The sequence below is a fragment of the Dipodomys merriami genome, unplaced genomic scaffold, assembly GCF_024711535.1.
Source record: "Dipodomys merriami isolate MVZ:Mamm:240054 unplaced genomic scaffold, mDipMer1.0.p SCAF_4, whole genome shotgun sequence".
NCBI classification, from domain to species: Eukaryota; Metazoa; Chordata; class Mammalia; order Rodentia; family Heteromyidae; genus Dipodomys; species Dipodomys merriami.
In genome coordinates this window covers 5566015-5577633 of record NW_027205603.1, presented here as the reverse complement: position 1 = coordinate 5577633, position 11619 = coordinate 5566015, and the positions used below count along the sequence as shown (strand labels likewise).

The window sequence follows — 11619 nt, the reverse complement described above, 5'->3', positions numbered from 1 at the left end:
CTCCTTGCTCCTCCTCCTCGCTCCGCCTGTTTTTGTCTCAGCCAATGGGAACTCTCGCTTGAGTTGCCTCATTTGTCCTAGCAACGCAGTGTCAGATTTTTTTTTTTTTCAGCCCAACCTCTTGGTGGTGGTGGACGTTCCCGGGAGCGGTGGTGTTTTGCACCTTCTGGCTCAACATGCGGTGTGCAAGCTCAGCTGCCATCGTGGCCTTTTGCACCGGGCTTTGGGTCTTTAACCTGGCGCTGGTGCCGGGCCAGGAGACCGGGGGAAGCCCGGGGTCCGATTGTGAAGGTGAGCGGTGTGTGACCTGCTTGCTTGGCGGTGGCACCGCAGCTGTCGTGGGGCTTTGGTTTCTCCCGGCTGTAAATAGCATCTCATCCAAGAAATGCTGGGCCTTGGCCCTCATTTCAGATCGCTTCTCCTAAGCCTAGGCAAACCTTGACGCCTTGAGGCAAACCTGAGTTGCCTGTTGAGTATTACATTGCCATCGTATTGGAATTTAGATCTGATTTTGTGCCAACGCTGCTAGATTCGGGTGAACTTGGCACCAAACCAATTCTGTTGGCTCTCTTGGCATAGAAGACGTTTTTCAAGTTCAAACTGGTTTGTGAGTCCCCACAGGGAAATAAAAACTTGACAATGAGTGGGGATGTGTGATCAGAGGACACAGCTACCATTGCTTAGTTAGAATTGCGTTACAAAGCGCTGTAACTACTTGAGAAGAGCAAGATAGAAAAGAATGGCTTATATTGTTCGGTTTTTAAGTTGTAGTAAACTTGTAGTTAGAGCCTCTGAATCTAGTCCCATCTAACCCTCCAGCTTTGAGACTGCTGTACCTGGCTTCACCCTTAGTTTACCCCCGCCCCCAAATCAGCATTCTTTACAGATGAGAGCAGAAAGAAGGAAATTGACTCTGGCTAGCCCTCCTGGATTCCTCTGAGCTTGAACTGTAAGCTGTCTCAATACAGCGACGGAATAGGATGTATTCTAACTAAATAAAATCTTAATACATGGAGTCCAGCTTTCTTCTATAAGCAATCATTCAATTTTTCTCCAGAAATCTAAAATATCTGTCTGATATTATTTTCAAACTTTGCTGGAGATGAAAGATATTTGTTTTCTCAGCTATCACTTTGCTTCACAATATCATTTGTGTTCTAAGCTTATGTATCTTTCAAAAATTTACTACAGCTGTTGGGATTAATTACTAACCTGTGTATAAATTTCATTGTTAGGCAAAGAGGCAGTGGAAGGAGGTATGTGGAACAAGAATTAGGTCTGAGATACAGCTCTATTACTGCTTGTGAGATTTTTAAATAAGTTGCTTAATTTTACCTTAATGTTATAAGATTAAAATACCAATAGGCACATGAAGAAATGCTCAACCTCTCTAGCCATAAAAGAAATATAAATCAAAACAACATTGAGATACCACCTCACCCCAGTTAGAATGGCTAGAATCAAGAACTCTAATAACAACAGATGCTGGAGGGGATGTGGACAGAAGGGAATCTTACTGCATTGTTGGTGGCAGTGTAAACTTATTCAACCACTTTAGAAAGCAGTATGGAGGTTCCTCAAAAGACTCCACATAGAGCTCCCCTATGACACAGCAATCCCACTTTTGGGCATTTACCCAAATGATCACAAACAAGACCACACTAAAGCTACCAGCACAACTATGTTTATTGAAGCCTTATTTATCATAGCTAAGATATGGAACCAACCCAGTAGATGAATGGATCAAGAAAATGTGGTATATATACACAATGGAATTCTGTGCCTCCATCAGAAAGAATGACATTGCTCCATTTGTTAGGAAATGGAAAGACTTGGAAAAAATTCTATTAAGTGAAGTAAGCCAGGCCCAAAGAAACATAGATCCCATGGTTTCCCTTATTTGCAATAACTAGTATATGTCTGAGTCAAGCAGAAAAGGTCAGATAAGTTGATGTTAGGGGAATGAACCCCAAGATTAAGTATTCAAATGTTTTTTTGTTTTTTTTTTTCCTTTCATGCACTTGTTTCTATCATATTTATAAGATGATTTCTTTGTTGCTTTGTGTGTCCCTCCCCCACAGTATAATCCATACTTTCACTGTATTTGATGTTGGTATAATTTGTGGAGAGGAAGGGAAAAAAACCAAATCGTTTAACTAGGGATACAGGTGGACCCATTGCAACAATGAGATGTACAAGTCGTTATGTCGAAAAAATGAACTTAACAACTTTGGTGGGGGGTGGGAGGAGGATGGGGTGGGGTGAGGGGAGGAGTATGGGAAGGGATGGGAAGTGGAAACAACGAGGAGGCTACAATGCTTGATAAGAAATACACTCATTATCTTGCCCATGTAATTGTAACTCCTCTGTATGGTATTCTCACAATAAAAAAATAAATAAATAAAAATAAAATAAAACACCCTGTATGCATACTTTAAGCAAAGGAAGCCATTTGCAAGCTACCTTGCACCTGCTGATGCATTTTGTTAAGTTCACAAAGTCTTTTGAAAACATTTTTTAAAAAAATTTAATTAGCGGAGCTGGGAAGGTGGCTCAGTGGTAGAGCGCTTGCCTTGCATGCATGAGGCCCTGGGTTCGATTCCTCAGCACCACATAAGCAAAAAGGAAAAAAAAAAGCCAGAAGTAGCCCACGACAGGATCCCCCCAAAAATTTTAATTAGCTACATTTTGAAATTTGGGTTTCTGACTGTTTTTGGAAACCCAGATTACCATCCACTCAGTCACCCAGAGCACCTTCTAGTCCTGCCAGCTCTATTCATGGCCAGGATTATACATAGGTGAACCATTTTATTTTTTTGTCTCTTACACTGTATCTTTACAGTGCCTTTTCTATGGTTAGATACATTTACACTAATACTGTTATGTTCCCCTTGCCTACAGCATTCAAAACAGTCATGTGCTGTACAGGATCCTAGGCTCTGTAGCTTTACCTAGCCTAAGTAAAGGCAGGCTCAGCCATCTAAGTTGGCATTTGTGCCCTCTATGTTGTTTCCATAGGAGAATACCTAATGATGCTGTCCCAGGATGTATCCTATTATTAAGTGATGCTTGACTGTATATTTGTCTGCTCTCATTGTTTCCAACTGGATAAAATATTAATATTCTCCAGAGATTCAGAACCAGTAGGATGTGGGGGGAGGAAGGGGTAGTCGGTCTTCACCTTAAAATTGAATTATATCCTGGTAACTCCATTATAAATTGAAATGACCCCCAAATCAAAACTGCATTTATTCTACCAAACCTAGGAAGCATCATAGTTTATTAACAGCACACTGTGGGCGTAAACACACGGGGTACACTCATGATCATGTGAATGGCAGCTAGTAGTACCTGACTTTCCCTGCATGGAGCTTTCCCTGAGAAATGTCACAGATCTATGGGAAAGAACACTGTAAGTGATGGCGAGGTGAGACCAGAAACAGAAGAAGCATATGTAAAAAGGTTTCAGGTATCAAAATGCTTATTAGGCATTGGATATAAAATAAGATTTTTTTCTGCTAAAAAAATAAAGGATGGGGACCAGTGGATAGCTCAGCAGACAGAGCATTTGTTCTAGGATGAGTGAAGTTCTTGGTTCAATTCCCAGGATCACAAATAAAACAAGATAGAAAGGAACTGAAAATATGGGGGAAAATGTCAAGAGGATACAAAAAATGTCTACTCATATGGAAAAGAACCAAGTAAAGCTCTACAGATGAAATTGATGGGATTAATAACATTTAGCTACAGATGAGAAAATGAATTAAGAATAAAGTAATTATCAAGAAGGAATCACTGAGAGATAAAAAGATAAAAACAGGAAAGAAGGGTAAAAGGTACAATAGAATAGAGAGAAGTTCTAACTTGTTTATTGACTTTTCAGGATAGAAGAGAAGATATACAAATTCAGTGTATTTCAACAGAGTATTAAAAATATTCCACTATCACATCATAAGAAAATCACACATCAAAAGAGAAAGGTCATCTTAAAAGCAGAGGGGAAAAAAGAGAAAATTCCTTCAAAAGAATTATTAGATTGAGCTACACATGAATTTTAACAGCAACAAGGGAAGGCTCAAAGTCCCAGAGTAAAAATGCCACTCTTGGTGGAGTGCTTGCCTAGTAAATCTTGTACAGGGCCTTGAGTTCATTTCTTAGCACCACAAGGCAACAACAAAAAGTAAAGCTAAGCTTTAGACTCTGAGTGTTGAGGGGTTGAACACTGAATCAGAGAGCAGTAATTATGAGGAGTGTGGTTTGGGGAAACATTACAAATAAAATTGGATCAAAGAGTTGTCCAAATGATTCAAGAGGTTCTAAGTCTTCTTAAAGACCTACCTCATTCTAATCAAGTCCCACCCAGTACCTCCAAGATTGGTTTAGTGAGGCTTCTTTTTGTTTTTCCTTCCTTCTCTGAAAATTAAACTGGAGAAGATGATGGGGATAGCTTTTTTTTTTTTTTTTTTTTTTTTTTGCTCGGTCATAGGGCTTGAATTCTGGGCCTGGGAGCTGTCCCTCAGCCCTTCAGCTCAAGCCTAGAGCTCTACCACTTGAGCCACAGCACCACTTCTGGTTTTCTGGGTGGTTTATTGGAGATAAGAGTCCACAGACTTTCCTGCCCAGGCTGGCTTTTGAAACATGATCCTCAGATCTCAGCCTTCTGAGTAGCTAGGATTACAGGGGTGAGCCTTTGTTCTAGGAGGTATGGATAGAACTGTTGAAAATAATGTTCATAGCCAACTGGCAATTTTAATAATTCCACGAACCTGAGCTTAATCATTGTGTCATAATTCACCTGACAAAACTGGAACTTTCCTTCTGAAGGTGACATTATTATATTTTAAAATATTGTTTTATCCTTTCAGGTCCTGGCTAATAATTTTCTAAAGAATCTATCATTTCACTTAAAAACTTTCAATTCCATTTATTAATATTAGCAAATATTTTATGAAGCATATTGGAAGTTTTTATTATAAAGATATGAGTTCTTTTTAACTAATAAACTAGGAAGTATTTCAAACAGAAAAAATTAAGTAATATATACCTATCATCTAGATTAAATGTTAATATTGTTGTCTATCTGTTATCAGTCCCTCTGTCTTCAAAAAATAAAATATTAGGTGTAGGTAATTCTTTTATTTTTTATTTTTTATTTTTTGGGTCCGGTCATGGGGCCTGAACTCTGGGCCTGGGCGCTGTCCTTCAGCTCTTCAGCTCAAGGCTAGCACTCTACCACTTGAGCCACAGCGCCACTTCCGGCTTTTTTCTTTTTTCTTATATGGTGCTGAGGAATCAAACCCAGGGCCTCAGGCATGCAAGGTAAGCGCTCTTCCACTGAGCCACCTTCCCAGCCCTAGGTGTAGGTAATTCTTTTTCCTTGACCCAACTACTATTTTCAGAGGAAGCAACAAACCAAAAGTTAAATGTGTACTTCTCATGAATTGTGTGTGTGTGTGTGTGGGGGAGGTCCTGGGGTTTCAACTCAGGGCCTGAGCATTGTCCCTGAGCATTTGTTCATAAGAGTAGAATTCTACTACTTTAGCGACAGCTTCACTTTTAGCTTTTTGGTGATGAATTCGAGATAAGAGTCTCATGGACTTTCCTGTCCAGGCTGGCTTTGAACGTTGATGCTCAGATCTTAACCTCCTGAGTAGCTAGGATTATAGGCATGAGCCACTGGCACCTAGCCCTTTTACATTTTTTTAAAGAACTTGTACTATTATTGTGTACATAAAAACATAAAATAAAGTATCTGTTTTGTGACCTTGAATCTATATAAATTTTACACTGTTCATATTCTTTACAACTTCTTTTTGTGGTACCAGGTTTTGGGCTCCAGACTTCACACTTGCTAAGCTGGTATTCTCCTATTTGACCTAATTCCTCCCTGCCCCATCCTTTTTACTTATTTTTCCAATAGAATTTAGTGTTTTGTCCTGGGCCAACTGGACTATGATCCTCCTATTTATGATATCCAATAGCTGGGATGATGTGTAGAGTTTGTAGAAAAGCTCTCCTTTTAGGTGGAGCTTGGTTCCAAAGATTGATTGACTCATAAGCTCATGCAAAGTGTCCATGGCTTTAGTAACAGGCTCCAGATCATAGCATTTGAGTCTATTGTCTCAATGATTAAAACCTACCTATTTTTTTTTACACTTGCTCTTTGGGTTATATACAGAAGTGGATAGAGGGTTATACCTGCAAATGTATTTCTTTATTCCTTCTAGTATGTAAAGAATTCTTAAACCGGTTCTACAACTCCTTAATTATCAGTGAAGTTAACTTTACGCCGGACACCATAGAAAAAGAACTGATCAGCTTTTGCTTGGATGCCAAAGGAAAAGAAAATCGTCTGGTATGGTCCAATTCTATCATTTATTTTTCCTGTGTGTTTAAAGAAAACCACTAATAATTTAATGTCTTACCGTGTACTTGACACCCTTCTACTTATGTGCTTGCTTTATGTGTGTGTGTTTTGGGGTTTTTTTTTGGGGGGGGGTCCGGTTGTGGGGCCTGAACTCTGGGCCTGGGTGCTGTCCCTCAGCTCTTCAGCTCAAGGCTAGTGCTCTACCACTTAAGCCATAGCACCACTTCCGGCTTTTTTCTTTTTGCTTATGTGGTGCTGAGGAATCGAACCCAGGGCCTCATGCATGCAAGGCAAGCGCTCTACCACTGAGCTACCTTCCCAGCCCTTATGTGTGTTTCTTATCTTTTTCTTTTCTATGTTGCAGTATGGGGTTTTGAACTCAGTGACTTATGCTTGTTGGGCAGGCACTCTACCACTTCAGCCACATGTGTGGCCCTGTTATTTTTGCAATAGGGTCTTGCTTTCGGCTTGACAGGTCAGTAACCTGATTTGTTTATTTTATGTTCCTCATTGCTTCTGGGATGAGAGGCAAGTATCATCACATGCAGTGTCACTTCTTCAACGTGGAGTCCCATGGATTTTTCTGCCATCTTGGAACCATAGTCTTCTTATTCTCAGCCTCCCAAGTAATACCTAGGATTACAGGCATGTGTCACTGGCTCAAGCACGTTCCTTGAAGACAATAAGAAGTCAGTCATCCAGGGAAATGTAGTTGTGATACTTTCATAATTCATTTTCATTTTGCTTTCTGAGTAAACAACCAATTAAATGTGAGATTGTAAAACTGAATTGTTAATAAGAATTTACTGTCTTGAATTAAAAGTGGGTAGATGTTTCTTACCAAGACAATTAGTTATCAAAACACTATATTATCACTTATAATATATAGTTCATATACTATAGATATATGAAGTATACATAAATTATATTACATGTTAAGTTTCATATATATATATATATATATAGTTGTGTGTGTATGTGTGTGTGTGTGTGTGTGTGTGGTACTGCAGTTTGAATTTAACATCTCCTGCTTGCTAGGCAGGTGCTCTTTTACTTGAGCCCCTCTTCTAGTTTGTTTTGCACAGGTTATTATTTTGAGATAGGGTCTCATGTTTTGCCCAGGTATGTGTATGGACTGTGATCCTCCTATTTTATGCTTCCTGCTGTAGCTGCCATGACAGCACACAGAATCGCACCTAGTTTCTTCCATTAAGACAAAGTTGTCTGAACTTTTGTCCCTGAGCTGGACCAGAATCTTAATATCCCTCATCTCAGATTTCTGACAATATTACAGCCATGAGCTACAGTGATTTGCTTGTATTTTCTTGTAATGACATTTAGATGGTGTTTCCTTAGCTTAAAAGATGGTTTGGAGCCAGGCATTGGTGGTTCATGCCAGTAATCCTAGCTACTCAGGAGGTTGAGATCTGAGGATCAGTTTAAAGCTAGCCCAGGCAGGGAAGTCTGTGAGACTCTTATCTCCAATAAACTACCCCAAAAAAGCAGGAAGTGGTGCTATGACTCAAGTGGTAGAGAAATAGCCTTGAGCAAAAGCAACTCAGGGACAGAGCTCAGGCCCAGAGTTCAAGCCCCAGGACCAGAAAAAAAGATGCTTTGCTTTAACGAAGTGTTTTATATTGCTAAAGACATTTCAGACTCCCTCTCCCATTCCTCCTCTTCTTCCCTAGGCTGAAAGTTTGCTATGTGCAATGTAACAGGACCAAAAAGGTCATGTTGAATTTGGTAGCTAAATTTGCATTATTGACTGCTTCCCACTGACACGTGGCAAAACACTTGTAATTTATCTTGAGTTAAGGTGTTTGATATTTTCATATGTAAAATGCAGAAGTCAGGCAGCTTGAAAGGCAATATTGCATGATGGAAAAGGTCCATCAGAGAGCCAAAACTTTAGGATTTTTATCATTCTGCCTCTTCTCCTTGCTGGCTGGGTGACCTTTAGTCATCTTGAGTACAACTTGTGGATCATTTGCTTCACAGAATTGCTGTGATAAATACATCAGCTAAGGCTTTCCAAGCAATAGGAGCAACCTGGCCACAGAGAAAACGCTTCCTAAGTGTGAGCTCTTCTCACCCTTCTGTGAACTACGTGTAGGGAACTTCTAATTAGGATAGACATGAGGATAGACTCATTGCCTTCTGTTGTCTTAATCAGTTGGGTTTAAAATTAAGTAACTGGACCATGAAAATTAGGCTAACCTCTCTTCTCCCTTTTCTCCAATTATTTATCTATATTTCTCTTCCTTCCTTCCTCCCTCCCTCCCTCCCTTCCTTCTTTCTTTATTTTCTTCTCTCTCTCTCACTTTCGTTTGGTTTTTACACTCAAGGCTGGCACTCTACCAGTGACTTTTGCTAGTTACTTGGAATCTCACAGACTTTCTTGTCCAGGCTGGCTTTGAACTTCAATCCTTAGCTCTCAGCCTCCTGAGTAGCTGGAATTTACAGCCAGTTCATTTCATACTTTTTTTTTTCATTGCCCAGGACACTAAATTCTCTTCATTCTCCCTCAGTGTTATTATCTAGGAGCCACAAAGGATGCAGCCACCAAGATCCTAAGCGAAGTCACACGTCCCATGAGTGTGCACATGCCGGCAGGGAAAATTTGTGAGAAGCTGAAGAAGATGGACAGCCAGATCTGTGAGCTGAAATATGGTATAACAGAGCCAAGGATCTTTTTTTCCAATACATCTAATGTATTGTCACACTTTAAAACATGCCGCCGTGTTATCTAGAAGGTCAGGGTTAGAAGGAAAGGAATTCTCTTCCACTCTGGGAATGGCTTCTGTACCCAGTGCCATGTGAGTTTTTTTTAAGGAAGGGAAATAAACAGCTCAATAATCAACAACCTAATGCATAATCAACAGTAGGTTAAACTGCCAACTTAGACAGCAAAGTTTAAGCTAATTCACCAAGGCAACATCAGCCATATATGCCCAGGAAATTTCCAGAATATAAGGAGAGCCTCCACAAATGATGACTTAGCTCCTGGTAACCTATGAAAAAAAGTGGCATCTATTCAAAGAGGTTAGTAGGACTTGGAGGTTATAAATATGACTGCTTTTTTTCTTCCTAGTTAACATTCTGCCTGCTATAAATTTTAGGAAATAGGTTAGTCATATCAAATAAGGTTTTGTCTGATAAAACAGCTTGTCAAAGGTACCTAAAATAGATAGCAAGGCAAGAGATGCCCTATTTAAAACATCATCCTTGGCCTTATAAAGTCCACATTGATCTATTCTTACACTGAGAATTTGTATCTGGGCCAGTCCTCTGAGTAGATAGAACAGATATGATAAAAGGCCAGGTTTTTCTTTCCCCTCAGTGTCCCAACAATGGAACTTCCATCAACAGAGACTTGCTTCTTTTGCTTAAGTCATTGTTTTATGTTACATACCCAGCATACTACTATAAACTACCCAAGTAATGAACATCCAGCCAATCCTGACTTCCTTAGTCAGTCATATTTCCCAACGTGGCTGTGTGATATATGTATACATCCTATTACATGTGGCAAACTTGAAATAGGTTTAAGTTACTAAAGACAACCTATTTCTCCACATATGCCACGCCAGGCCCTAACACCCAGGGTGGTTATTATGGGTAAGAGTCTCTTTTTATTGGCGTCAAAGAAATGAAGTAGAAGCAGGAATCACTGACTCCACATCTATAGAAACAATATTTACAAAGTGACACACCTGTGCTGGTTCTTTTAGTCGATAAGTTTATTTGAAAATCAATGTATAAACAGGATCTTACCAGGCTCCTGAAAGAAGGGTCAAAGGAAGCAGATATTATTGAGAAAAATGAATACTTACTCATATTTTTTGTGACAACACTGGCCACTAGAGGCCCTTGGGGAGCCATGAACATATATTGTTTTTGGTGACCATTTTCTTGTAGTTTTAGGATATCATAGGGGTGTTGTCTTTTTAAAGTTTAATTGTGAAACTACATTTGCTAGAAAAAAAATCAAGGAAACTGCTGGTATTTGCAAGAGAGTATTTTTCCTCTTCAACTACTTTTCTTGACTAGATCGATAGTTTTAAATGCATCTCAGCTTACTTTTGGCAGAAGATTGAACGAGGCCTGTATGCTGGGGATGTTGATTTTTTAGTATAAAATTTCCTGTTTTGAAAGATAGTCTGTAAAATTAACCCCCAAATTCACATGCAAGGTAAGAGTGGCATTGGTTAATACTCAGTTCTCAAGATCATTATAAAAATGTAAGAGTTCTCTAGAACACAGAGTTTCATTTCATTGGCCCTCCAAGTTAAAAAAAAATCTTCCAAATTTAGCTTTTAAATTAGAGCACACTTACTGGAATTTTTTTTGACAACTCACTTAACGATTCAATTTTTAATGTTTTAAAATGTTGTGTTCTGCTTTGCAAAGGAAAAAAACAAAAGGGCAAGCACTTTTAAATGGAGGTCCAGCCAGAAAAGTCCTGGCTGGCACTAATGGCTTAAGAAGTGAACTTGAACATTGTATGGGATACATGGTTACAGGTAGACTTGGTAATGAAAGCGGGGCAAAGGAGAATGCTTCAAAGGAGGAAAATCACATCTTTCTGCTAGAGAAGTAATGATCATATTGTAGATAAGCTTACTTTTTGATTTCCTGTTTTAGGATGTAGCAATAGAGAAATAGGTGATTCTTGATATTCTCTGCAGATAATGTGTAAGCAGAGAAAGAGTGTTCTTGCTAGGCAGGTGGATGTTGGTGACAAGTATTAAAGCAGGGATTTAGGGTCAGGTTGGCTGGAACTGAATCACTGGCATTAAGAAGCAGGTATTCCACAAAGGGCTGCAACATCAAAGCTGGGATAACTCAGGAGTCCCTGTCAGATGGGACATTAGGAGAGTTCACCCAGCAATCCCACACAATTGAGGATCGGTGACCATGTTCCTGATTTTATTCATAGGCTTGGCTTTCCTCTTCTTTTTTTTTATGTACTGGTTTTGGGCTTGAACTCAGGGCCTGAGTGCTATCCTTCAGCTTTTCTTGCTCAAGTCTGATGCTCTACCACTTGAGCCCACATCTTGATTTCCAGCTTTTTCTGGTGCTTACTTCGAGATAAAAGTCTCAGGCACTTTCCTGCCTGGACTGGCTTGGAACTATGATCTTCAGATCTCAGTCTCCTAAGCAGCTAGAATTACAGGCGTGAGCTACTAGCTTTTCCTCCCATTTTTACAGAAGACTACTGAGCTCATCTGTCTTAATGAGGATCAATATTA

At 39.6% G+C, this 11619-nt stretch overlaps 1 protein-coding gene across 2 annotated transcripts in view; it reads left to right on the top strand.

Annotated features, from left to right (window-relative positions):
* Window positions 1-124: 124 nt before the first annotated feature.
* The window catches only part of Cdnf (cerebral dopamine neurotrophic factor), an 89208-nt gene continuing 77713 nt past the window's right edge, over window positions 125-11619 (top strand). For both annotated transcript variants that reach the window (XR_011365596.1, XM_069990400.1), the window contains exons 1-3: window positions 125-291; window positions 6228-6355; window positions 8896-9037. Coding sequence is in view for 1 of the 2 variants with exons in the window: in XM_069990400.1 (XP_069846501.1) it covers window positions 177-291; window positions 6228-6355; window positions 8896-9037 (385 nt within the window). In the remaining variant the exon portion in view is untranslated. The remainder of the gene's footprint in view (window positions 292-6227; window positions 6356-8895; window positions 9038-11619) is intronic.